The sequence below is a fragment of the Scyliorhinus torazame genome, chromosome 8 (assembly GCF_047496885.1).
Source record: "Scyliorhinus torazame isolate Kashiwa2021f chromosome 8, sScyTor2.1, whole genome shotgun sequence".
NCBI classification, from domain to species: Eukaryota; Metazoa; Chordata; class Chondrichthyes; order Carcharhiniformes; family Scyliorhinidae; genus Scyliorhinus; species Scyliorhinus torazame.
In genome coordinates, this window is record NC_092714.1 from 46,806,492 (window position 1) to 46,832,552 (window position 26,061).

The 26,061-nt window shown below is 46.5% G+C and overlaps 2 protein-coding genes across 3 annotated transcripts in view; one reads left to right on the plus strand and one right to left on the minus strand.

The window, feature by feature from the left end:
* Positions 1 to 24,449, minus strand: part of LOC140427813 (omega-amidase NIT2-like) — a 48,566-nt gene extending 24,117 nt beyond the window's left edge. Inside the window, exons 1-6 of one of the 2 annotated variants that reach the window (XM_072513492.1) lie at positions 24,285 to 24,449; positions 13,656 to 13,822; positions 12,162 to 12,280; positions 11,080 to 11,200; positions 4,808 to 4,896; positions 1,249 to 1,342 (exon numbers count right to left, since the gene is read on the minus strand). In XM_072513492.1, coding sequence (XP_072369593.1) covers positions 1,249 to 1,342; positions 4,808 to 4,896; positions 11,080 to 11,200; positions 12,162 to 12,280; positions 13,656 to 13,686 — 454 coding nt within the window. In that variant the 5' untranslated portion in view covers positions 13,687 to 13,822; positions 24,285 to 24,449. The remainder of the gene's footprint in view (positions 1 to 1,248; positions 1,343 to 4,807; positions 4,897 to 11,079; positions 11,201 to 12,161; positions 12,281 to 13,655; positions 13,823 to 24,284) is intronic. The other variant, XM_072513493.1, reaches the window with a different exon arrangement.
* A 71-nt stretch (positions 24,450 to 24,520) lies between these two features.
* On the plus strand, positions 24,521 to 25,446 carry LOC140427814 (histone H4). The gene has a single exon (XM_072513494.1). The coding sequence runs from the start codon at positions 24,591 to 24,593 to the stop codon at positions 24,900 to 24,902; it is 312 nt and encodes a 103-aa protein (XP_072369595.1). The 5' UTR covers positions 24,521 to 24,590; the 3' UTR covers positions 24,903 to 25,446.
* The last annotated feature ends 615 nt before the right edge of the window (positions 25,447 to 26,061 follow it).

A 26,061-nucleotide genomic window follows, 5' to 3' on the forward strand; every position in this document is an offset into this window, starting at 1 on the left:
TATCTGGCTGCATCACAGCCTGGTATGGCTACTGCTCTGCCCAAGACCGCAAGGAACTTCAGAGAGTTGTGGACACAGCCCAGTCCATCACAAAAACCCACCTCCCATCCATCAACTCTATCTACACCTTCTGCTGCCTTGGGAAAGTGGGCAGCATAATCAAAGACCCCTCCCACCTGGCTTACTCACTCTTCCAACTTCTTCCGTCAGACAGGAGATACAAAAGTCTGAGAACACGCACGAACAGACTCAAAAACAGCTTCTTCCCCGCTGTTACCAGACTCCTAAACGACCCTCTTATGGACTGTTCTGATTAATATTGCACTCCTGTATGCTTCACCCGATGCTGGTGTCTATGTATTTACATTGTGTACTTGGTGTTGCCCTAGTATGTATTTTCTTTTCTTTTCATGTACTAAATGATCTGTTTGAGCTGCTGGCAGAAAACACTTTTCACTGTACCTTGGTACACAAGCCAATAAACAAATCCAATCCATTGTTAAACATCTCCTCGTAACTGACTACTGATGCCAGATACTAATCTGCAACGGTTGGTTTTATGTGAACCATGACATTCTATTGTATGAGATACCCGGGTACCTCAGCAATCCTGTTCTAGGACAGTCTCTTACTCACAGTGGAATAGCAGTTTTTGGATGGGGAAGATGAGAGGGAACAGGTGGGATTTGTAGGATGTACTGACATTCAACAAGAATCACAAGCCATTGTTGGCAATGGGAATTAACAGGAATTATAAAATGGTCACACTTGATAGCTACAGCTAATCAGTAACATATCTATAGATAGATAAATAAATTAAAGCTTAAACTGAAACTCTAGTTTGTGCAATTCAAATGTTTAATTTAACATGTTTACATCTCTGCTTTTAAAACAATTACCTTTAATCTTCCATTTGCCTTGCATGATTTCTTAACTGACAAGGTGGAAATTAGTCTAATGATCTGGTATTAGCCAATCCCCTGGGTAACAAGTATATGCACACATTGTGATTTGTTCAGCAGCTAATTTCTCTCTTTTTTTTAAACAAGAGGTTGGCTTGTACTCCTGAGTTCCACCCAACAATCTAATCAAAAACCTCCACGCGAAAAATAATAAGTATTAACTTGCATCTCACACCAAGCAACTTCAGTACAAGTGATAATGTTTTGAATTAAAAAAGAACAAATTTGTGTAATTCCAGCCATCATATGGATTCATATATTCAACCGTCTCGGTGTTTTTACTTACGGGTATCAAAGGTGCACATCGTGCTGCCAGGAGAGAGTGTCTTAGATTCCTGGAAACAGATTTTCCCAGGTACATCAATGTCAAACAAGTGAATCTGGTTCAAATATACAACATGGGCAGTTAGTGATTTTTAGAAAAAGAAAAATCATTTTTAGCAATTAATGAACTTGCAAGTCCCAGAATACATTTTGGTGCTCAAAGAGGTTAATCTGCTCTGTTTCATGTCAGTGATGTGTGCCAGTGAAGAAACACTTGCTTTGGCTATTTTTTTTTGTTGTTACTATTGTTGAACTTCAGTTAAAATATTAAATTGTCTACCATTCCTCATCTTATTGTGCGGGTACCGACAAATCTCAAGACAGGTAAAGGCAGTTTACCTCTGTAAATGAAGGCAGTTGGCAAGTTGACGGCTGTTGCTATTTTCAAATCCAAGGTGTTAATCTAAACGTTAAATATCTTTAATATATAACCTACGGACAATCTTTGATTTAAGGTTTTGCTCAATCCCACCATCTGTCCGAACAATGATATCCAGTCTTAGCTGGAACTGTTGTTCATTAGACAGTTTTTAATTTTCATATTGGTCATGTCTGCGAGTTCAGACAAAGTGCAGTTTCTTTGATCAAAGCTGCCACTTTACCTGGTGGATTTCCAACATCGCTCTTAAGTTTCCTGGAATCTATCCTGAGCTTGGTCTTGCTCCACATTAATGAAAACATCCTGAATTATTTCATTATTTTCCAAAGGTAAATTTTAAAGACAATGCAAAATAAAATCACCAGGCAAATTCGCCAAAAACAAGACTGACTAAATGTTTGTAGACTGTCGAGAGTGATCATTACACATGCCTTTGGCTCAAAAAGTTTCAGTCGAAAGAAGCAACAAATAGATTTGATAATGAAGATGGATTTTTACAATGCTCTGGCCAACACTCTCCCAACATAAGTTTCTTTTACTTCCGCAATATGGATTTGGTTTCAGGGGCTAAATATCTCTGATTATTAACTAAGGATCAATCAGTTTTTATTGCTGATATTTAAAACAACCTTTTTAATATCAGAAGAAAATGGGAGGGGAGGAAACTAGTTACCAAAAGAGGAGAAAAATCAGTGAATATCAGTTATTCGCTGGAACATTGTTAGAACTCAAAAGAACTAATGAACAATACGGTTAAAGTGACAAAGCACAATTATTTACATAGTTCCCAGCCACCACCCAAGTAAACATATGGCTGCAGTTGTTACATTAACCTAGGTTTGTTGAGGTTTATTCACCAGAGGTCTGAACTGTACAACTCTAGCCGTGTTACACAACAGTTAGAGCATTCAGGTCATTGCACTGTCACAGGCGCCAGGTATGAGGTAACGATTCTGGGAGGAAACCGTAATAAATCTTTGAAGTTACGTTCTTTTGGAAATTGAGACATTAATGTAGGTATGAGCAGAAGACAGGTGATTCTGAACGGACTTCCCAATTGAATATGGCATGGAAAACTGGATCCTGAGTTACGAGCAATCTCAGCCTGATTTCCAGTATGCTGAAGATGAGACTCTGGGTATTTTATTAAACAATGGCAATACAGATTGAGCATCCCTTATCCAAAATCTGCACTTTTTTCCCCGAGCGCCGACGTGATGTCACAAGTGGGAAATCCCACAAGGCTCCCGGGAGATGCTCCGTTCCCAATGCGTGCCGCAAATGCGCAGTTTATTCTGAAATCCAATACACACTCGGCCCCAAGCATTACGGAGAAGGGATTATCAACCTGTACAATACCCACAGTGTGCTTGTATACTGAATCTACGGTCTACTCTGTCCAGCTACATTCAAAGAGCATCAAATAAATAATTGAGCACAACCCTCACTTGAAGCAGGCACGAGAGTGGCGATGGTATTGGACTAGCAGCCTGCATCTGCCCCATACTTGTACAAATGAGGAAACAGAAATGTTTTCCATCCCAAAGCACTGAATTCAAATCATGAGAACTTCTGGAACCGAATCAGACAGGTATCGTAAAATGTGGGCAGACCACAACCATCATTGCGATTTAAGCTGCTTTTTAATTTCTAACTTCACCGTGGCTTTTTTCATCTCTTTAGTTGCTGTATTGGGAAAGAACACTTTGACACGGAGGTGAGTGAACTTTTCTGGGCAATAACCACATGACCATCTCGGTCTTTTCTGAACAAGGACAGTTAGTACTGTTTACTGAAGAGGTTATTCTCATCACGGAGAGTCGTGTCACACAAATCACACCAGCTCTGTTAGTGCTTTGAAAGAGGTAAGAGTGTTCATCAGCAACGCAGACTGTCTCTGCATATATTATAGTTCCAACCCATGGGACAGACCAGTAGAATCATAGAATCCCTACAGTGGAGGAGGCCAATCGGCCCATCGCATCTGCACCGACCATCCGACAGAGCACCCTACTTAGGCCCACCCCATCGCCCTATCCCTGTAATCTCGTAACCCCACCTAACCTTTGGACACGGAGGGGCAATTTACCGTGGCTAATCCACCTAACTTCACATATCTGGACTGTGACAGGAAACCGGAGCAGCCGGAGGAAACCCAGGCAGACAAGGGAATAACATGTAAACTGCAACACAGACGGTCACCCGAGGTCAGAGTCGAACCCGGATCCCCGGTGCTATGAGGCAGCATTGCCAGCCACCATGCACACAAAGAACTGCCACCTGTACCTGGGTTAGGAGTTTCTACAGCTGTAACGCAGTTCTAGGAGTTTCTCAATCTATTTATTTTGGAAAAGTATCAATTTGAGTTTAGTAGAATTAATAGTCTGAACGTCTGAACAATGGTAAATTGCTCGAAGAGTATCCCTGGTGCCTGCACGTTGTTTCTAAAGAGTAAAAGATCAACTGCACCAATTTGGTTATTTTCTGTTGCGCCCTGACCACTTTTGAGCTGTTGTCCTCATTAGATGAGAGGAGTCGGTGCTTTAAAATGGAGAATGTTTCTGTTCAGTCGTCCGCACCAATGAGGCAGGGCCAGAATAAAACTAATTATTCATTGTTTGCAGCAATGTGCCCTTATTAGGAAAGCAGCCTTGCTCCATAGATCTTTCAAAGTGATGTGATGCAAGTGACAGAGCCAATGTGAAGATGATCTCAGATACACTAAGCTCTTACTGAGTGGACAGGCTCAGCTAAGACAGTGGTGTCTCCTTGGAAACAGAGGGGATATTGGAAGAAGCAGTCATAACTGCGACGTCCCCTAGTACCCTCAGAGCAAGCTTGAAGACCAAATGAAAAATAAATTGGAAGTTGCTTGCAAGGGGAGAAAAATTACATGAGTCAAAAGTATGAATTTCATATTTCTCACACGAGTCAACACTGTGCCCAGTCTGCAGAATTAGGAGCAGTTCTTGTGCTGGAACGTGGTATCTCATTCAAACTAGGTGGAAAGTCTTCAGCATTGTTTCATGTTGGGCCTTGAAAGAGAGAGAACTTCCACTTATCAGCTTAGGCTAAAGTGGAAAAGGAGTTCTTCTGGCCTACTGCTCCACCCAGTCACTGCCAAATAATAAAGATTTTACACCTTTCTGTACTTCATCAACATAGATCCATTTGGTGCAAATACTGTACAGGCGTTGTAGAATTTCCCACCATCTTCTTCCGGAACAGAGCCTGTAAGAACACAAGCAACCATTTACATTCAGCTACTGGCAAAACTGCATTGCCGCAAACCTACCAAACAATTATACAAATACAAATCAAAACCACAAGCTGCCCAATGTTTTCCTCTAAAAGTAAAAAAAAAGGTCATCACTGGTTAAAAGTGTAAATACGTAATTATAAAGCATGAACATCCTCACAACATTGCAAAACACTTTATGCCCAGTGCAGTGACTGTTAATATATTGGAAAGTGACCTACTGACAGTAAGGGAAATAATGATGTGACATTGGACACTAGGAAATCTTTCTGCTCTATTACAAATACTTTTTAGGATCCTTTCATGTCCACCTGAGCTGCCAGACTTGGGCTCATGAGCGGTGCATTAAATTCTATCATGAGTGGATGGGAGGTGGGCAAGGCCATATAATGGGGAGGAAAGGCTTGAGTTGACAGACCATCACCTTCCTGGGAATTTAACTCAATTATGTTTAGGATGGAAAAGGTCACGGATGGTTTTGGGAGAGGAGGAGTCGTCCTTTATTTTCAGCGACCCTATGCGAAATGGAAGGACCTCCCAGCAGATAGTGCTGCCCTCATTGAAAGAGCCCTCTGCCCTTTACACTAATCCACCTCCACCCATCGCCAGGGCTTGTCTGGGATCCCAGTGACATTCCTCCTCCAGGGGCATACTGTAGTACCAGCAGTGGCCACTGCTCCTGGTGGTGCTGTTGGTACACAGGAGCTACCTGCCTCTGATTGGCCAGCAGCTCTAGGAGGCGGAAGGTTCCCCCTGCAGGAAGCAGGAACCTGAACAACAGGCAGCAGATTGCCTGATTGGCTTTTAGTCACTTCAGGGCTTCCAGGAACGGCCATGACGGGATTGCCCCTGACTCTCTAGCCAGTGGATGGGCCCACCGTCCTGACCAGTAAATTCTGCCCAATTACTTACCTGAGAGATAGCACCCACAACACAGCCTCACTCAGAACTACAGCGAATGAAAAGTGTCAATTAGGTGCTCAAATTGCAGAGTGGACCTTGACAGGGGCTGGTTTAGCACACTGGGCTAAATCTCTGGCTTTTAAAGTAGACCAAGGCAGGCCAGCAGCAAGGTTCAATTCCCGTACCAGCCTCCCCGAACAGGCGCCGGAATGTGGCGACTAGGGGCTTTTCACAGTAACTTCATTTGAAGCCTACTTGTGACAATAAACGATTTTCATTTTTCATTTCACTTCAGTGGCGAGAATATCACCAACTCAAGCAACTCGCCATGATCCATATGAAAATGTGGATCCCTTGCTGTAATATTTGCGATGTGTGGAGTATAGGCAAAAATTATACATAATATTGTTATGTATGTGTTACAAACACAGCTGGAGCGAAAGCAGCATTATAGCACACATGGTCATAACGATAGTGCTCATTTGTGGTGTGCGATATTAGAATTTGCCAGTTGAATATAAATTCTATTAATTATAATAATCTTTTACTGTCACAAGTAGGTTTACATTAACACTGCCCAATGAAGTCACTGTGAAAAGCCCCTAGTCGCCACATTCAGGCGCCTGTTCGGTTACAGAGGGAGAATTCAGAATGTCCAAATTACCTAACAGCACGTCTTTCGGGACACGTGGGAGGAAACCGGAGCACCCGGCGGAAACGCAGGCACGGGGAGAATATGCAGACTCCGCACAGAGAGTGACCCAAGCCGGGAATCTGGGACCCTGGAGCTGTGAAGCAACAGTGCTAACCACTGTGCTACCGTAATGCCCAATGTATCTAACACACTGTGACACCCAGTCCCAGAGGGGGAAAGGACAGTGTAACTAACACATTGTGACACCCAGTCCCAGGGGGGGAAAGGACAGTGTATCTAACACACTGTGACACCCAGTCCCAGAGGGGGAAGTACAGTGTATCTAACACACTGTGACACCGGGTCTCAGAGGGGGAAAGGACAGTGTAACTAACACGCTGTGACACCCAGTCCCAGAGGGGGAAAGGACAGTGTAACTAACACACTGTGACACCGGGTCTCAGAGGGGGAAAGGACAGTGTATCTAACACACTGTGACACACAGTCCCAGAGGGGGAAAGGACAGTGTATCTAACACACTGTGACACCCAGTCCCAGAGGGGGAAAGGACAGTGTATCTAACACACTGTGACACCCAGTCCCAGAGGGGGAAGTACAGTGTATCTGACACACTGTGACACACAGTCCCAGAGGGGAAAGGACAGTGTATCTAACACACTGTGACACACAGTCCCAGAGGGGGAAGTACAGTGTATCTGACACACTGTGACACCTGGTCCCAGAGGGGGAAAGGACAGTGTATCTAACACGCTGTGACACCCGGTCCCAGAGGGGGAAAGGACAGTGTAACTAACACACTGTGACACCCGGTCCCAGAGGGGGAAAAGGACAGTGTAACTAACACACTGTGACACCTGGTCCCAGAGGGGGAAAGGACAGTGTATCTAACACACTGTGACACCCGGTCCCAGAGGGGGAAACGACAGTGTATCTAACACACTGTGACACCGGGTCCCAGAGGGGGAAAGGACAGTGTATCTAACACACTGTGACAGACGGACCCAGAGGGGGCAACGACAGTGTATCTAACACATACCCACTACACAGTTAGTTTAGTTGAAGCATGGTGCTGTCATCAGTCATGGACTCAATTATGTACCAACTGTGATAGAAGTGGTCCATGTTTTCAGCCTCAGAGTGACACATTCATGTACCGCACAGTAGTTAGCACTGCTGCCTCACAGCGCCAGGGACCCGGGTTTAATTCCTGCCTTGGGTCACTGTCTGTGAGATCGACACGTTCTCCCAGTGTCTGCATGGGTTTCCTCCGGGTTCTCCGGTTTCCTCCCACAGTCCAAAGATGAGTAGGTTAGGTTGCGTTACGAATTTGCCCTTTAGTGTCCCAATGGTTAGGTGGGGTTACGAGGATAGGGTGGGCGAGTGGGGTTACGAGGATAGGGTGGGCGAGTGGGGTTACGAGGATAGGGTGGGCGAGTGGGCTGAGGTTGGGGTGCTCTTTCGGAGGGTCGGTGCAGACTGAATGCTGCACTGTAGGGATTGTATGGATTCTAAATTCTGACGTTTACTTCCACAAATTCCTCAACAGCAAAACCAGTTTTAAGCTTAATTTTCCTGGGAGGAATCTGGAGATTCTGGAACTTTTATAAACAAAATACTTCCAATGCAAAAAAGCGCTTGTTTGAAGGGAGGCCGTGTGGAGGTTACATTGCAAACCCACTGAAATGACCAGTTACCGAAAGCCATTATAATTTTCCACAAGAGTCACTTTTAAGAAATGCAATGTACAACATGCCGGTAAACTGACTGCTGAAGTGCGATAGAAAGGTGCGTTCCAACTCGAACAGCACGTCTTTCGGGACTCGTGGGAGGAAACCGGAGCACCCGGAGGAAACCAACGCAGGCACGGGGAGAATGCGCAGACTCCGCACAGTCAGTGACCAGGAATCGAACCTGAGACCCTGGAGCTGTGATGGAACAGTGCTAACCACTGTGCTACCGTACTGCCCTATGAATCTAACACATTGTGACACCCAGTCCCAGAGGGGGAAGGACAGTGTATCTGACACACTGTGACACCGGGTCCCAGAGGGGGAAAGGACAGTGTATCTAACACACTGTGACACCAGGTCCCAGAGGGGGAAACGACAGTGTATCTAACACACTGTGACACCGGGTCCCAGAGGGGGAAAGGACAGTGTATCTAACACACTGTGACACCAGGTCCCAGAGGGGGAAAGGACAGTGTATCTAACACAGACACCCAGTCAGAGGGGGAAAGGACAGTGTATCTAACACACTGAGAGCCGGTCCCAGAGGGGGAAAGGACAGTGTATCTAACACACGGACACCCGGTCCCAGAGGGGGAAAGGACAGTGTATCTAACACACTGTGACACCAGGTCCCAGAGGGGGAAAGGACAGTGTATCTAACACAGACACCCAGTCAGAGGGGGAAAGGACAGTGTATCTAACACACTGAGAGCCGGTCCCAGAGGGGGAAAGGACAGTGTAACTAACACACGGACACCCGGTCCCAGAGGGGGAAAGGACAGTGTATCTAACACGCTGTGACACCCGGTCCCAGAGGGGAAAGGACAGTGTATCTAACACAGTGACCCCCAGTCCCAGAGCAGTAAAGGACAGTGAATCTAACACACTGTGACACCAGGTCCCAGAGGGGGAAAGGACAGTGTATCTAACACAGACACCCAGTCAGAGGGGGAAAGGACAGTGTATCTAACACACTGAGAGCCGGTCCCAGAGGGGGAAAGGACAGTGTAACTAACACACGGACACCCGGTCCCAGAGGGGGAAAGGACAGTGTATCTAACACGCTGTGACACCCGGTCCCAGAGGGGGAAAGGACAGTGTATCTAACACAGTGACCCCCAGTCCCAGAGCAGTAAAGGACAGTGAATCTAACACACTGTGACACCCAGTCCCAGAAGGGGAAAGGACAGTGTATCTAAAACACTGACACCCGATCCCAGAGGGGGAAAGCCCAGTGTATCTAACACACTGTGACACCCGATCCCAGAGGGGTGAGGCCCAGTGTATCTAACACACTGTGACACCCGATCCCAGAGGGGGAAAGGACAGTGTATCTAACACGCTGTGACACCCGGTCCCAGAGGGGGAAAGGACAGTGTATCTAACACGCTGTGACACCCGGTCCCAGAGGGGGAAAAGACAGTGAATCTAACACGCTGAGACACCCAGTGCCAGAGGGAAAAAGGACAGTGTATCTAACACGCTGTGACACCCAGTCCCAGAGGTGGAAAGGACAGTGTATCTAACACGCTGTGACACCCAGTGCCAGAGGGGAAAAGGACAGTGTATCTAACACGCTGTGACACCCAGTCCCAGAGGGGGAAAGGAAAGTGTATCTAACACGCTGTGACACCCAGTCCCAAGGGGGAAAGGACAGTGTATCTAACACGCTGTGACACCCAGTCCCAGAGGGGGAAAGGACAGTGTATCTAACACGCTGTGACACCCAGTCCCAAGGGGGAAAGGACAGTGTGTCTAACATGCTGTGACACCCAGTCCCAGAGGGGGAAAGGACAGTGTATATAACACGCTGTGACACCCAGTCCCAGAGGGGGAAAGGACAGTGTATCGAACACGCAGTGACACCCAGTCCCAGAGGGGGAAAGGACAGTGTATCTAACACGCTGTGACACCCAGTCCCAGAGGGGGAAAGGACAGTGTATCTAACACGCTGTGACACCCGGTCCCAGAGGGGGAAAGGACAGTGTATCTAACACGCTGTGACACCCGGTCCCAGAGGGGGAAAGGACAGTGCATCTAACACGCTGTGACACCCGGTCCCAGAGGGGGAAAGGACAGTGTATCTAACACGCTGTGACACCCGGTCCCAGAGGGGGAAAGGACAGTGCATCTAACACGCTGTGACACCCGGTCCCAGAGGGGGAAAGGACAGTGCATCTAACACGCGGTGACACCCGGTCCCAGAGGGGGAAAGGACAGTGTATCTAACACGCTGTGACACCCGGTCCCAGAGGGGGAAAGGACAGTGTATCTAACAGGCTGTGACACCCGGTCCCAGAGGGGGAAAGGACAGTGCATCTAACACACTGTGACAGCCGGTCCCAGAGGGGGAAAGGACAGTGTATCTAACACGCTGTGACACCCGGTCCCAGAGGGGGAAAGGACAGTGTATCTAACACTCTGTGACAATATTATCACAATTTCTCTTTCTGCACCATTGATTTAAAAAAAAATTATTTTAAAATAAATGTTGCATACCCAATTAATTTTTTCCAATTACGGGGCAATTTAGCGTGGCCAATCCACCTAGCCTGCGCATCTTTCGGTTGTGGGGCGAAACCCACGCAAACATGGGGAGAATGTGCAAACTCCACACGGACTCCAGAGCTGGGATTGTACCTGGGACAACGCGCTGTTAGGCAGCAGTGCTTACCATTGTGCCACCGTGCTGCCCCTATTCTGCACCGTTGATAAATGTCAAAGATCATTTTAACCGAATGCACCTGGGGCACCACGCTCGTCAGTAATGATTGAAGAAGAAGTTGCTTTATACAATGGAATGCAGCAATTAAGTTATTTCTTTATGTAATCTGCATTAAGCTTTCCAACAGAGGGTCCATATTTACCTCCAATAAGGTGAATCCCATGCTCCTTTGCTACTTCAGATAACACCTGGGTCGACTCCCCTGGAATTTTTTCCGCATACTCTGGGAAATAATTTGTTCCATAGGGAGAATTGAAACATTCCTGTGATTTAAAATACATGAAATATTTCAACGCAGATATTCAGAAATCTGAGACATTCAATACTCAAAAGAACCACTATCTGAATTTTGTTCAAGGTCACCGCAATGTACTTCAGAAAAACAATGACTATGTTACAAAGCTGTATCACGTCTGAATCATGTTATTCATGCACATAAGAAAAGCTCAGTTCACAAATCCCATTTGAATTCTTGGGGTTGTATTATCCCTTTTACTCATCGTCAGAGATTTTGCTTCCCCTCCTTTTCTCCATCTGCTTCATTTTTGTGTATAAGAAACGTCAACAATGAGAAAAAGCTATTTGGCCCAAAACGGTCTTCAGGCCATTTAGGGCCCCAATTGGTCAACACTGCATTCTCTGAACAACTCCAATGTCTCTACCAGACAGGCCAGTCAAATCATTCACTGCAATACAAGAACTATTCCCAATCTATGTTTCAAATCCACTCTGCTGCAATCTAAATCCTCGCTAGTATGTCCCTTTCACCATAAACATAAGAGAATCACAGAATTATTACAAGCCATTTGGCCGATCAGGTCTGCAGCGATCCTCTGAAAGAGCATCCTACCTAGGCCCACTCCCCCACCGTATCCCCACAACCCCACCTAACCTTAACACACATGGGACACTGACGGGTAATTTAGCATAGCCGATCTACCTAACCTACACATCTTTGGTCTGTGGGAGGAATCCCACGCAGACATGGGGAGAATGTGTAAACTCCGCACAGTCACCCGAGGTCGGAATTGAACCCGAGTCCTTAGTGCTGTGAGGCAGCTAACCACAGTGCCGCAGCAATCCCTGGAGCCTGCTCCGCCATTGAGTATAACCATGGCTGACCATTGCCTTCGATCTGAAAATAACTTCACCTGGGGAGGGTTAAATTATACCATGAGGAAGATAAACCGCTGCTTATCTTGTGTTGCTGATTGTTTTGCTTACAGGGAGCGCGACAACCTTTGCCCCCTTCAATGCTGCTTCCTTCACCAGTGTTCGGACTTTGCTGAGGTTGCTGGCTTTCAGGGGAGACACCGCGAGCTGAATAAGCGCCAGGCGGAATTCTAGGAATAAATGGCAGAACAGCAAATAGTCGTTAATAAATAACTCGGTCAATATCAACCCTGTAACAAACTATCCCTAGAACTGCAAAATACAGAATCACCCATTAGGCCCACTCACAGTGTGCACTGTACTTTTACAATCCGAGAAAACCGCTTTATTTTTGATGAACCAAAAGGTCACTTATGGCCCGTCAGATTATATCTTGTTTCATAAAGGACTAGAGTGTTATACCCTGAGCTGGGCATTGATTCTGCTGAGCTGGGGCTATCTACTTTTAACTGAAATTCGCTGCTCCTGCTCTTCATGACAAAGAAATCCATGAGTTCCTCACACATGTCCCTCAAGGTGAAGTTTGGCGGAAGATGACAATGGCTGATGGGGGGCTTGCAAACATACCCACTACACAGTTAGTTTAGTTGAAGCATGGTGCTGTAATCTGTCATGGACTCAATTATGTACCAACTGTGACAGAAGTGGTCCATGTTTTCAGCCTCAGTGACACACTCGTGTACCACACAGTGGTTAGCACTGCTGCCTCACAGCGCCAGGGACCCGGGTTTAATTCCTGCCTTGGGTCACTTTCTGTGCGGATCGGCACGTTCTCCCCGTCTCTGCGTGGGTTTCCTCCGGGTTCTCCGGGTTCCTCCCACAGTCCAAAGATGAGTAGGTTAGGTTGCGTTACCATGCAAATTTGCCCTTTAGTGTCCCAATGGTTAGGTGGGGTTACGAGGATAGGGTGGGCGAGTGGGGTTACGAGGATAGGGTGGGCGAGTGGGCTGAGGTTGGGGTGCTCTTTCGGAGGGTCGGTGCAGACTGAATGCTGCACTGTAGGGATTGTATGGATTCTAAATTCTGATGTTTACTTCCACAAATTCCTCAACAGCAAAACCAGTTTTAAGCTTAATTTTCCTGGGAGGAATCCGGAGATTCTGGAACTTTTATAAACAAAATACTTCCAATGCAAAAAAGCGCTTGTTTGAAGGGAGGCCGTTTGGAGGTTACATTGCAAATCCACTGAAATGACCAGTTACCGAAAGCCATTATAATTTTCCACAAGAGTCACTTTTAAGAAATGCAATACAACATGCCGGTAAACTGACTGCTGAAGTGCGATAGAAAGGTGCGTTCCAACCCTAATCCAACTAAACCCGCAGATAGATAGGACTCTGGAACAAAATCCCAACCCAGTCGGATGGACATAATGATCGAAATCTCATGGAGTTCGCAAACAGATTTGCACAGACTTTTAACCCACATGATTAGCCCGGTTTGAAATCAATGATCCCTCAAACAACAGCACTGAAAATAAAGTGCGTGAAACGGCAAAAACCAAAACAAAAGCAAGCAAACTGCATTCTCCCTCGAAGAGCTTACTTGTTGCCGCTCCTGGCATGTTGTCACACATCGAGAAGTCCTTGAGAGTGAAACAACTTGGGGAACTCGGGTTTTTTTCTCTCTCTGCTCCAATGACGGGGTCACGCCACTTTCCTGGGAGTTGTAGTCCTGGCTTCAGTCTGGTTGTAAATGGACTACACACTCTGCTGTGAATGGTGAGCAAAACATTGAAGATCCAGGACGAAGTAGATTACTAATCCGACTCATCCTTGTTCAACTGGCCACCGTAATTTGTGGCAGAATTCATTTCCCATTCCAGGGAATAACATACAGGGATTTGATAGGGTGATTTTTGAAAGGATATTTCCCCTTGTTGGAGAGACGAGAACTAGGAGGACACAGATTAAAAATAAGCAGGCTCCCATTTAAGGCAGATATTTTCTTCCCCCCCCCCCCAGGTTTCTTTGGAACTCTCTTCCCCAGAGAGCGGTGGAGGCAGGGTCAATTAATACTTTTAAGGCAGTGGTAGATTGATTCTTGGCTAACAAGTGATGTAGGATGAACAAAGAACAGCACAGGAGCAGGCCCTTCGGCCCTCCAAGCCTGTACGGTCATGATACCAACCTTTGCCAAAACCCTCAGCACTTCCTCATGCCGTATCCCTCTATACCCATCCTATCCATGTGTTTGTCAAGATGCCTTTTGAAGGCTGTTAATGTATCTGCTTCCACAACCTCCCCTGGCAGTGCGTTCCAGGCACTCACCACCCTGAGTAAAAAACCTGCCTCGCACATCTCCTCTAAACTTTGCCCCACGGACCTTAAACCTATGCCCCCTGGTGACTGACCCCTCCACCCTGGGAAAGAGTGCCTGCCCATCCACTCTATCCATGTCCCTCATAATCTTGTAGACCTCTATCAGGTCACCCCTCAACCTCCGTCTTTCTAATGAAAACAGTCCAAGTCTATTCAGCCTCTCCGCATAGCTAACACCCTCCAGACCAGGCAACATCCTGGTAAACCTCCTCTGCACCCTCTCCAAAGCCTCTACATCTTTCTGGTAGCATAGCGACCAGAATTTTGTGCAATATTCCAAGTGCAGCCTTATCAAGGTACTGTACAACTATAGCATGACTTGCCAGTTTTTATACTCGATACCCCGTCCAATGAAAGCAAGCATTCCGTATGCTTTCTTGACTACCTTGTCCACGTGTGTTGCCACCTTCAAAGATCTGTGGACCTGCACGCCCAGATCTCTCTGACTTTCTATATTCCTAAGAATTTTGCCATTTACGGTATATTTCCCCTCTATGTTAGACCTACCAAAATGCATTACCTCACATTTGTCCGGATTAAACTCCGTCTACCATTTCTCTGCCCAAGTCTCCAACCGATCTATGTCCTGCTGTATCTTCTGACAATCCTCAACACTATCTGCCACTCCACCAATCTTGGTGTCATCCACAAACTTACTAATCAGACCCACCATTTTTCTACAAATCGTTTATGTACACCACAAACAACAGAGGCCCAGCACCAATCCCTGTGGAACACCACCAGTCACAACCTTCCATTCAGAAAATCACCCTTCTACTGCTACCCTTTGCCTTCTGTGACTGAGCCAGTTCTGTATCCATCTTCCCACCTCACCTCTGATCCCGTGTGACTTCACCTTTTGTACCAGTCTGCCATGAGGCACCTTTTCAAAGGCTTTACTGGAGTCCATGAAACAACATTTCCGCCCTCTCCTCGTCAATCATCTTTGTCACCTCCTCAAAAAACTTGATCACGTTAGTGAGGCACGATCTCACCTTCACAAAACCATGCTGTCTATCGCTTAGGAGTCCATTTGGGTATAAATCCAAATGGGTATAAACCCTGTCTCTGAGAATTCTCTCCAATAATTTACCTCTCACCAACGTGAGGCTCACCGGCCTATAGTTTCAAGGATTATCCCTGCTACCTTTCTTAAACAGCGGTACCACATTAGCTATTATCCAGTCCTCTGGGATCTCACCTGTAGCCAATGAGGATACAAAGATGTCAGTCAAGGCCCCAGCAATTTCCTCCCTTGCTTCCCTCAGTATTCTGGGGTAAATCCCATTTGGCCCAGGAGACTTATGTACCATAATATATTTTAAAAGACCCAATACCTCCTCCTTTTCGATGTTAACATGATCCAGACTGTCCACACACCGTACCCAATAATCAACTTTCACAAAGTCCCTTTCTTTAATGAACACTGATGCAAAGTATTCATTTTGTACCTTGCCCATTTGCTCTGGCTCAACACATAGATTCCCCCCATTGTCCTTATGTGGTCCAATCCTTTCGCTGGCCACCCTCTTGCTTTTTGCATATGAATAAAAAGCTTTGGAATTCACCTTAATCCGACTTGCCAAGGACTTTTCATGACCCCTCCTAGCCCTCCTAACACCTGCAGGGTGAGGGAAAGTGGAGTAGAAGCCACATCAGTAGAGAAGTGACCATAGTGAATAGCAGAGCAGGCTCGAGGGGCCAAATGTCCTGCGGTTCGCACTGTTGCTTCACAGTGTCAGGGACCTGGGTTAGATCCCTGGCTTGGGTCATTGTTTGTGCGGAGTCTGCACGTTCTCCCGGTGTCTGTGTGGGTTTCCTCCGGGTGCTCCGGTTTCCTTCCACAGTCCAAAGACGCGCCGGTTAGGTGAATTAAACGTTCTGAATTCTCCTTCAGTGTCCCGAACAGGTGCCGGAGTGTGGTGACTCGGGGATTTTCACAGTAACATCATTGTAGTGTTAACGTGAGCCTACTTGTGACACTAATATAGATTACTATTATTAATTTGTATGTTCCTATTGTTGGTAGTTTAAATCATTTTGTAATCTGAATCAATATATTACTTAGCAAAATAATGTGACATAGTCAGAAATCTAAAAGCATTTTTAAAAACTACACCCATTACTGCATAATTGGAAACCAGGCAGATTAGTCAAATAGACAGCGTAAACTGTGAGACAATTAAAGAATAAATAGTTAATTAATAGATATGTATTAGCAAGGCTGGTAATATAACATGTAACAGGAAAAGTTAATAATTTTTATAATTATAAATTCTTCACAGTTAATTTAAATACAATTATGGAAAGTTATGAGAATTGTAAGCTATTGCCATCCCAGACAGGCTGGAAAGAAAACATGAATCTTGGACCTTTTGGTAACCTTGACGGAAGGAATGAATAGGCCTTTATTCAAGCTGTCTCAATTATAAACAACAGAATTCCAGTCTGAGGGCTGTGGGATGGCTCCACTTCCACTAGCTCCGAGGAAGTATATGGCGAGCCCAGTGGTACAGTCGATGGTGGGTGGCGCAGTGGCGCAGTGGTTAGACTGCTGCCTATGGCACTGAGGACCCGGGTTCAACCCGGCTCACTGTCCTTGTGGAGTTTGCACATTCGCCCCGTGTCTGCTTGGGTTTCACCCCACAACCCAAGGATATGCAGGTTAGGTGGATTGGCTACGCTAAATTGCCCCTTAAAAAATAATTGTCTTCTCTGAATTTAAAAAAAAAGGTACAGTGGACGATCTGTGTGTGGAATCAGCTGCGGAGACACTTTAAGTTGGAGGGGATGTTGGTGTTGACACCTCTGAGCGGGAACCAGAGGTTTAAGCCGGGGAGGTGGATGGCAGGGACTTGTACTTGGGAGGGAAGTTTGCAGGTCTGGATGAGTTGCGGAAGAGGGTTGCGTTATCGCGGGGGAGTGAATTTAGATATATGCAGGTGAGGGAATTTGCACGAAAAGAGTGGAGGGCATTTCCTAGGTTGCCCGAGTACATCCTCCTGGAGCAACTGCTGCCCCCGGATGAGTTGGGAGAGGGCAGGATTGGAGATGTAAACGGGTGGTTGGGGGATCAGGTGGTGATGATCAAGAACAAATGGGAGGAGGGCTTGGGGGGGGTGGAGATAGGCTGGGGATGTAGTGCGAGGCGATGTGTGAGGTGAGTTCAACCTCCTCCTGGGCGAGGATGAGCTTGATTCAGTTCAAGGTGGCATCCAGGGTACACATGACCCGGGCGAGTGGGTTCTTCCAGAGGGTGGCCGACGAGTGTGAGAAGTGCGGGCGAGGGCTGGAGAATCATGCGCACATGTTCTGGGGTTGCGAGGAGCTGAAGAGATCTGGGATGTGGTGTTTTTTTAAAATAAATTTAGAGTACCCAATTCATTTTTTCCCAATTATGGGGTAGGTTAGTTTGGCCAATCCACCTACCCCGCACATCTTTTGGGTTGTGGGGGTGAAACCCACAAAAACACGGGGAGAATGTGCAAATTCCACACGGACAGTGACCCGGGGCCGGGAACCTGAGACCTCTGCGCCGTGAGGTAGCAGTGCTAACCACTGTGCCACCATGTTGTCCTGGGATGCGGTGTTTGGGTTGCTCTCTAAGATTGTGGAAGTGGAGCTCAGGCTGGACCCAATGGTGGCGATCTTTGGGGTATCGGAGTGCCAGGGCTGCTGGAGGAGAAGGGAGCCGATGTTGTGGCCTTCGCCTCTCTAATTGCCTGGTGGAGGATCGTGCTAACTTGGAGTGGATACGCTGCCAGGGTGGCGGCCTGGCTGGGGAACGTGAATGACTTTCTCCAGTTGAAGAAGATTAAGTTTGAGTTGAGGGGGTCAGCGGAAGGCTTCGAGACACAGTGGGGGTTGTTCATGATGATGTTTGAGGAACTGTTCGTCGCGGGGGGTAAAAATTGTACAAACTGTGGACTGTCAGTTTGTGGAGTGTGTTTTTGTATACGTTGCAGTTTTTTTCCACATGTTTGGAATAAAATACAACTTTAAAAATTATAAACGATTATTTTGCAACACATGGGCAACTCAAAAGAGAAGAGATGTATCTTAAAAGAAGCCATTGTCTGAGGTTAATTACACACACCGTCTTCAAGTTAAGACAATGTGCGTAATTAGTCAAATTAGCTGAATACTAATTCACAAATTATAGACCAATTGGCTATTTTCCAACAACTGACTAAGGTGGGCTTTCAGCATCTTTAGAGACTACCACAAGTGTCTCTAGAAGCCATCTTTAGGCCTTAACTTGTTATCCACATTTTTGGAGCCTTGACTTCACATCTAAGAAGGGTGGTGAGACATCAGTTCAATTGTTAAAGTTAAGTTTTCTTCTCTTACTGTTAACTACTGCTAATTACTGTTAATTGATATTTTGCTTTTTATCTTTCTGAATTGTAACCTTTTTAATAGTTAATGGGTGGAATTCCCCCAACCAGCCCGTGGCTGGTTTGGAGGTGGAATCAATGGCAGATGGGCACAGCGAATCTGGTGGGAAAGTCAGAACCCTGTCGGTGTAAAATTACATTGCCATTCTCCCAATGGCGAGTTACTCTTCCCGTTGGCAGGTGGCACAAACTCAATTTGCATTCATTTGCATCTCATGAATGCTCATTAAAAGAGCTGCCTGCCGGCACCCCATCAGGCCTTCAATCATGTGTCATGCCAGCGGGAGTCGGCATCAAACCAGGTTGCTAAAGATGGCCCTCAGTTTACCAGAGACTTTGGGGTGAGCGCCACAACTTTCTGCCATAATGCTGCACTGCTCCTGATGTGCTGCTCACCACTCTGTCGGGACAGACCGGTTCCTACCCTCCATTTCCATGCTGTCCATGAATACCAGTTCAGCATCGTGTTGCTGGACCCACTGAGTCGGATTAGTACAGTGCCTTGGGTTGTGAAAGCCAGGGGGTCTCCTTGCTCCTTGTAGAACACAGCAGTGTTTATCTGGACAGGACTGTGTTGTGGCACTCATGCAGCCATTACAACAAACATCCAAAGTTCAATGGGGGTGGAGTATGAACAGAGAGAGAGAGAGAGAGAGAGAGAGAGAGAGAGGGGGGAAAGAGGTGTGGCCTAAAAAAGACAAGGCAATGTGGCAAGAGGGCTGTGCAAGGAGCAGGCAGACCAAGGGGTTCGGGATGGCAAGTAGAGGTGCACAGAGGTGGATGAAGACGAGAAACAATGGAAAGCAGAAGGAAGGACGAGGGGAGGGAAGCTTGACCCCGATAAGGCTGCATGAAAAGCTCACTGAAGAGTGTCAAAGAGATGCCATGGTTACTGTAAGCAGATGAATGAAGATTCCACTTGCAGTGGATAGAGATCCAAGTGGGGCATGGGCACCTTGCAGATAATAGGCTTAGCGGGGAAGAAGGGTGGTTGGATTAAGAAACATACTTCTTTGTGGCTATGAGCCTTTTCCCTCTAGGCTGCTGACATCCTTCATGGGCTGGTAAAGATAAGTGGACTGGAGAAAGTGATAGGAGTGTGATGGAATCATATTTAAATATGGCGGCGGGACCTTCAAACCCGTCAGCTGAGAGCAGGTAGACGAATTAGCTGCCAGTCCGCCAGGAGAGTCAGATGGGAACTCGTCTGTGCATATTTAGTTATTTTTTATTCCATTAAGAGCAATTTTTTAGCGGCATCCTGCACAGGGGCAGAATGTGCAAACTCCACACAGTGGCCCGGGGACGGAATCAAACCCATGTCCTCGCCACCATGAGGCAACAGTGCTAACCAGGGATGGTGCAGGAGGGAGGGATTCAGATACCTGGATAATTAGGGCTCATTCTGGGGTAGGTGGGACCTCTACAAGCGGGATGGTCTACACCTGAACCAGAGGGGTACCAATATCCTGGGACGGAAATTTGCTAATGCTCTTCGGGAGGGTTTAAACTAATTCAGCAGGGGGATGGGAACCTGAATTGTAGCTCCAGTGTACAGGAGGTTGAGAGTAGTGAGGTCATGAGTAAAGTTTCAAGGTCGCAGGAGTGTACCGGCAGGCAGGAAGGTGGTTTGAAGTGTGTCTACTTCAACGCCAGGAGCATCCGGAATAAGGTGGGTGAACTTGCAGCATGTGTTGGTACCTGGGACTTCGATGTTGTGGCCATTTCAGAGACATGGATAGGGCAGGAACAGGAATGGTTGTTGCAGGTTCCGGGGTTTAGATGTTTCAATAAGCTCAGAGAAGGTGGTAAAAGAGGGGGAGGTGTGCATTGTGAGTCAAAGACAGTATTACGGTGGCAGAAAGGACGTTTGATGAGGATTCATCTACTGAGGTAGTATGGGCTGAGGTTAGGAACAGGAAAGGAGAGGTCGCTCTGTTGGGAGTTTTCTAAAGGCCTCCAAAAAGTTCCAGAGATGTAAGGAAAGGATTGCAAAGATGATTCTGGATAGGAGCGAAAGTAGTTGTTATGGGGGACTTTAACTTTCCAAATATTGACTGGAAACACTATAGTTCGAGTACGTTAGATGGGTCAGTTTTTGTCTAATGTGTGCAGGAGGGTTTCCTGGCACAGTATGTAGATAGGCCAACAAGAGGTGAGGCCACATTAGATTTGGTATTGGGTAATGAAACAGGCCAGGTGTTAGATTTGGAGGTAGGTGAGCACTTTGGTGATAGTGACCACAATTCGGTTACGTTTACTTTAGCGATGGAAAGGGATAGGTATATACCGCAGGGCAAGAGTTATAGCTGGGGGAAAGGCAATTATGATGCGATTAGGCAAGACTTAGGATGCATAGGATGGGGAAGGAAACTGCAGGGGGTGGGCACAATTGAAATGTGGAGCTTGTTCAAGGAACAGCTACTGCGTGTCCTTGATAAGTATGTACCTGTCAGGCAGGGAGGAAGTGGTCGAGCAAGGGAACCATGGTTTACTAAAGTAGTTGAATCACTTGTCAAGAGGAAGGAGGCTTATGTAAAGATGAGACGTGAAGGTTCAGTTAAGGCGCTTGAGAGTTACAAGTTCGCCAGGAAGGACCTAAAGAGAGAGCAAAGAAGAGCCAGGAGGGGACATGAGAAGTCCTTGGCAGGTAGGATCCAGGAAAACCCTAAAGCTTTCTATAGGTATGTCAGGAATAAAAGAATGACTAGGGTAAGAGTAGAGCCAGTCAAGGACAGTAGTGGGAAGTTGTGCGTCGAGTCAGAGGAGATAGGAGAGGCGCTAAATGAATATTTTTTGTCAGTATTCACACAGGAAAAAGACAATGTTGTCAAGGAGAATACTGAGATTCAGGCTATTAGATTAGACAGGATTGAAGTTCATAAGGAGGAGGTGTTAGCAATTCTGGAAAGTGTGAAAATAGATAAATCCCCTGGGCCAGAAGGGATTTATCCTAGGATTCTCTGGGAAGCTAAGGAGGAGATTGCAGAGCCTTTAGCTTTGATCTTTATAGTTTTCATAGAATTTTCAGTGCAGAAGGAGGCCATTCGGCCCATCGAGTCTGCACCAGCTCTTGGAAAAAGCACCCCACCCAAGGTCGACACCTCCACCTATCCCCATAACCCAGTAACCCCAACCAACACTAAGGGCAATTTTGGACACTAAGGGCAATTTATCATGCCCAATCCACCTAACCTGCACATCTTTAAACTGTGGGAGGAAACCGGAGCACCCAGAGGAAACCCACGCACACACGGGGAGGATGTGCAGACTCCGCACAGACAGTGACCCAAGCCGGAATCAAACCTGGGACCCTGGAGCTGTGAAGCAATTGTGCTATCCACAATGCTACCGTGCTGCCCATTGTTGTCATTGTCTACAGGAATAGTGCCAGAAGACTGGGGGATAGCAAATGTTGTCCCCTTGTTCAAGAAGGGGAGTAGAGACAACCCCGGTAACTATAGACCAGTGAGCCTTACTTCTGTTGTGGGCAGGGGCAAAGTCTTGGAAAGGATTCAAGGAGAGGATTTATAATCATCTAGAAAGGAATAATTTGATTAGGGATAATCAACACGGTTTTGTGAAGGGTAGGTTGTGCCTCACAAACCTTAGAGTTCTTTGAGAAGGTGACCAAACAGATGGACGAGGATAAAGCAGTTGATGTGGTGTATATGGATTTCAGTAAAGCATTTGATAAGGTTCCTCACGGTAGGCTATTGCAGAAAATACGGAGGCATGGGATTAAGGGTGATTTAGCAGTTTGGATCAGAAATTGGCTAGCTGTAAGAAGACAAAGGGTGGTGGTTGATGGGAAATGTTCAGACTGGAGTCCAGTTACTAGTGGTGTACCACAAGGCTCTGCTTTGGGGCCACTGCTGTTTGTTATTTTTATAAATGACCTGGAGGAAAGCGTAGAAGGATGGGTGAGTAAATTTACGGCTGACACTAAAGTCGGTGCAGTTGTGGACAGTGCGGAAGGATGTTACAAGTTACAGAGGGACATAGATAAGCTGCAGGGCTGTGCTGAGAAGTGACAAATGGAATTTAATGCAGAAAAGTGTGAGGTGATTCATTTTGGAAGGAGTAACAGGAATACAGAGTACTGGGCTAATGGTAAGATTCTTGGTAGTGTGGATGAGCAGAGCGATCTCAGTGTCCATGTACATAGATCCCTGAAAGTTGCCACCCAGGTTGATAGGGTTGTTAAGAAGGCGTACGGTGTGTTAGCTTTTATTGGTAGAGGGATTGAGTTTCGGAGCCATGAGGTCATGTTGCAGCGGTACAAAACTCTAGTGCGGCCGCATTTGGAGTATTGCGTGCAGTTCTGGTCGCCGCATTATAGGAAGGATGTGGAGACATTTGAGGGGGTGCAGAGGAGATTTACCAGGATGTTGCCTGGTATGGAGGGAAGATTTTATGAGGAAAGGCTGAGGGACTTGAGGCTGTTTTCGTTAGAGAGAAGGTTAAGAGGTGACTTTTAATAGAGGCATGCAAGATGATCAGAGGATTAGATAGGCTGGATAGTGAGAGCCTTTTTCCTCGGATGGTGATGGCTAGCACGAGGGGCCATAGCTTTAAATTGAGGGGATATAGAAATAGGACAGATGTCAGAGGTAGGTTCTTTACCCAGAGAGTAGTAAGTGTGTGGAATGCCCTGTCTGCAACAGTAGTGGACTCGCCAACATTAGGGGCATTTAAATGGTCATTAGATAAACATATGGATGATAATGGAATAGTGATGGGCTTTAGATTGGTTTCACAGGTCAGCGCAACATCGAGGGCTGAAGGGCCTGTACTGCGCTGTAATGTTCGATTGTACTGTGCCACCCTACCTGTGCTTAGTTAATGCAGTTCCTAGCACAGAATTAGACTATAATAGAGTAGACATAGAGAGAGGTTTCCATATGTGGGAGCGACTAGAACCAGCTGCAAGGTGGTCATTAATGAATCAAATAGGGAATTCAGGGGGGAAAATCCTTTACCCAGCAAGTGGTTTGAATATGGAACTCACTACCACAAGGAATAGCTGAGATAAATAGTATAGATGTAGTTATGGGAAGCCCAGATAAATTAATAGTGGGATAAATTGGTTAGATAACAAGGGCAGAAAGAGGTGTGTGTGCAGCATAAACAACATAACTCTGTTAGCCCCTGTCTTATACATATTATACAAGACTAAGAGAAATTTACAGCGCGGCTATTTCCCCATCATGCCTGTACTACTTATTTGAAAAGGTCTCCCCCTCCCCAATTTTCTCTTCTGGAGTATTTATTCACTTCCCTCTTGAATCTATTTCAATCGCCATTTCACACAGTGCATTCATCCGGTGTCTCCAAGTATTGTGATCGCCACCTTTGCCCCTTTCCTCATTCACCTGAAACCTGTGGCCTCCGGTAAGCCACCGGATAGTTTCTTCTTGCTCCCTCTTCACACACATGAGTTAAAAGTGACCAACCTGCGCCAGACCAGCCAATCACAAATCTCTCTGCCCTCGGGCTTGCGTTATTCTTGACGACAGCCCCGTTTCTGAGACTGGAAACAACCCCCGAAGTGAATGGTGAAACTGATCAGCCCGGCTGACTTCCGGATACATTGATACATGGGGGGGGGGGGGAGGAAAGAGGCGCGGGGCACGTGGTCGGCGCTGACGTCACCGCTGATTACCCCCAGGTCCGCTTCGACTGCACATCTGATCTGGGGACAAAGAGCCTGTAGCTTAGTCCGCCCGGAGTTGCTGAGGTGGTGGGTGTGATCGTGCAGGATGTCGGGACGTGGCAAAGGCGGCAAGGGGTTGGGGAAAGGAGGAGCCAAGCGCCACCGGAAAGTGCTCCGCGATAACATCCAGGGGATCACCAAGCCGGCTATCCGCAGGCTGGCCCGGCGAGGCGGCGTCAAGCGCATCTCCGGCCTCATCTACGAGGAGACCCGCGGCGTCCTGAAAGTCTTCCTGGAGAATGTGATCCGGGACGCGGTCACCTACACCGAGCACGCCAAGAGGAAGACGGTGACCGCCATGGATGTGGTTTACGCTTTGAAACGGCAGGGCCGCACTCTCTACGGTTTCGGGGGTTAGACGGCCCTTCCAGGGTCGGCGTCCAAGACGGACTTTCTCACGCACATGGCTTGGCTTTGTGCAGCTCTCTAGTTTCTGATTGGCTGCTTGTAGTTTGTTGGCTGTCCAATAGGAATCGGCTCCATCTTGTATCCTTCATTTGCATATCGGTTATTATAAATACAGACTCGGGACGCTGGGAGCTAGTTTCGAAACCCAGTATCTGCCTCGAGTGTGACATCCTGGAGTTAATCTCTTGCGGGGAGCCATGAATTTGATTTTTTTTTCTTGGAGCTGGTTTAGGGCTTTGCCCCGTCCACTCTGCGCATTCGCTTTGTAATTCTGATAGGAATAAAACATTTTAAGTCTCTACCAAAGAGTTTGCACGATCATGGGACTTTTATTTTCTTGTCTGCTTGAGGATTTGTTGTTAAGCGTTTTCTCAAGTAGCTGCTGACTGCGAATCGGGACCAGGCTTTTTTCATAATGTCATTTTTGCTATTTTTGGGACTATGTTGTTTGTCCTCTTAACTGTAATAAAACGTTTTGGAGTTCATTTTTAAAAGTCTCTGCCTTGATCTTCAATTAGTCCTGTGTTGGCACATTAGCCCTCCCTTATTTTAGAATTGAATGAGAATCCATCTTGGTTCTTCAAACTGCACTGCACATCTATTAAGCTTAATGATCAGTGGCAAACTGATATCCAAGTTCTCCTTGTGGGTTATTGAAACAATACATGGACATTTCTGAATTACAAACATCTAATTGTTTTACAAATTAAATACTGAACTCTCAGCAGGCCACTAACTGCAGGGGAAATTTATCCTCCAGACTGGCAGGCACAGTTAGCATTGTGCTTGAGGGGTGATTTGATTAACGCTGACAATGGAGTGGATTTTTGTTGATGGGGAAGCTAGGATGCATAGCCTTAATGAGAGCTGCTAGACTTTTCAGGTGTACAAAACACATGGAAGTCAGGAGCTCATCAACTAATGTTGGGCCAATTTTAAGTTTAATGGCCAGAGTCTTCTGTTCTCCAAAGAGGATTTGATGAGTGTTTGGTTATAGATGAGCTATAATGAAGCTAATCCTCTTGTTTCTATGTACTTATGGGAGGGTCTTGTTGAATTGTGATAAGGAAATCTAATGCTCTCCCATGGGTGGTGATCAATGCCTCTCT

Bases quoted from the DNA above. Each gene is read 5' to 3' on its own strand.
- LOC140427814 (XM_072513494.1), top strand. From the start codon at position 24,591: ATGTCGGGACGTGGCAAAGGCGGCAAGGGGTTGGGGAAAGGAGGAGCC.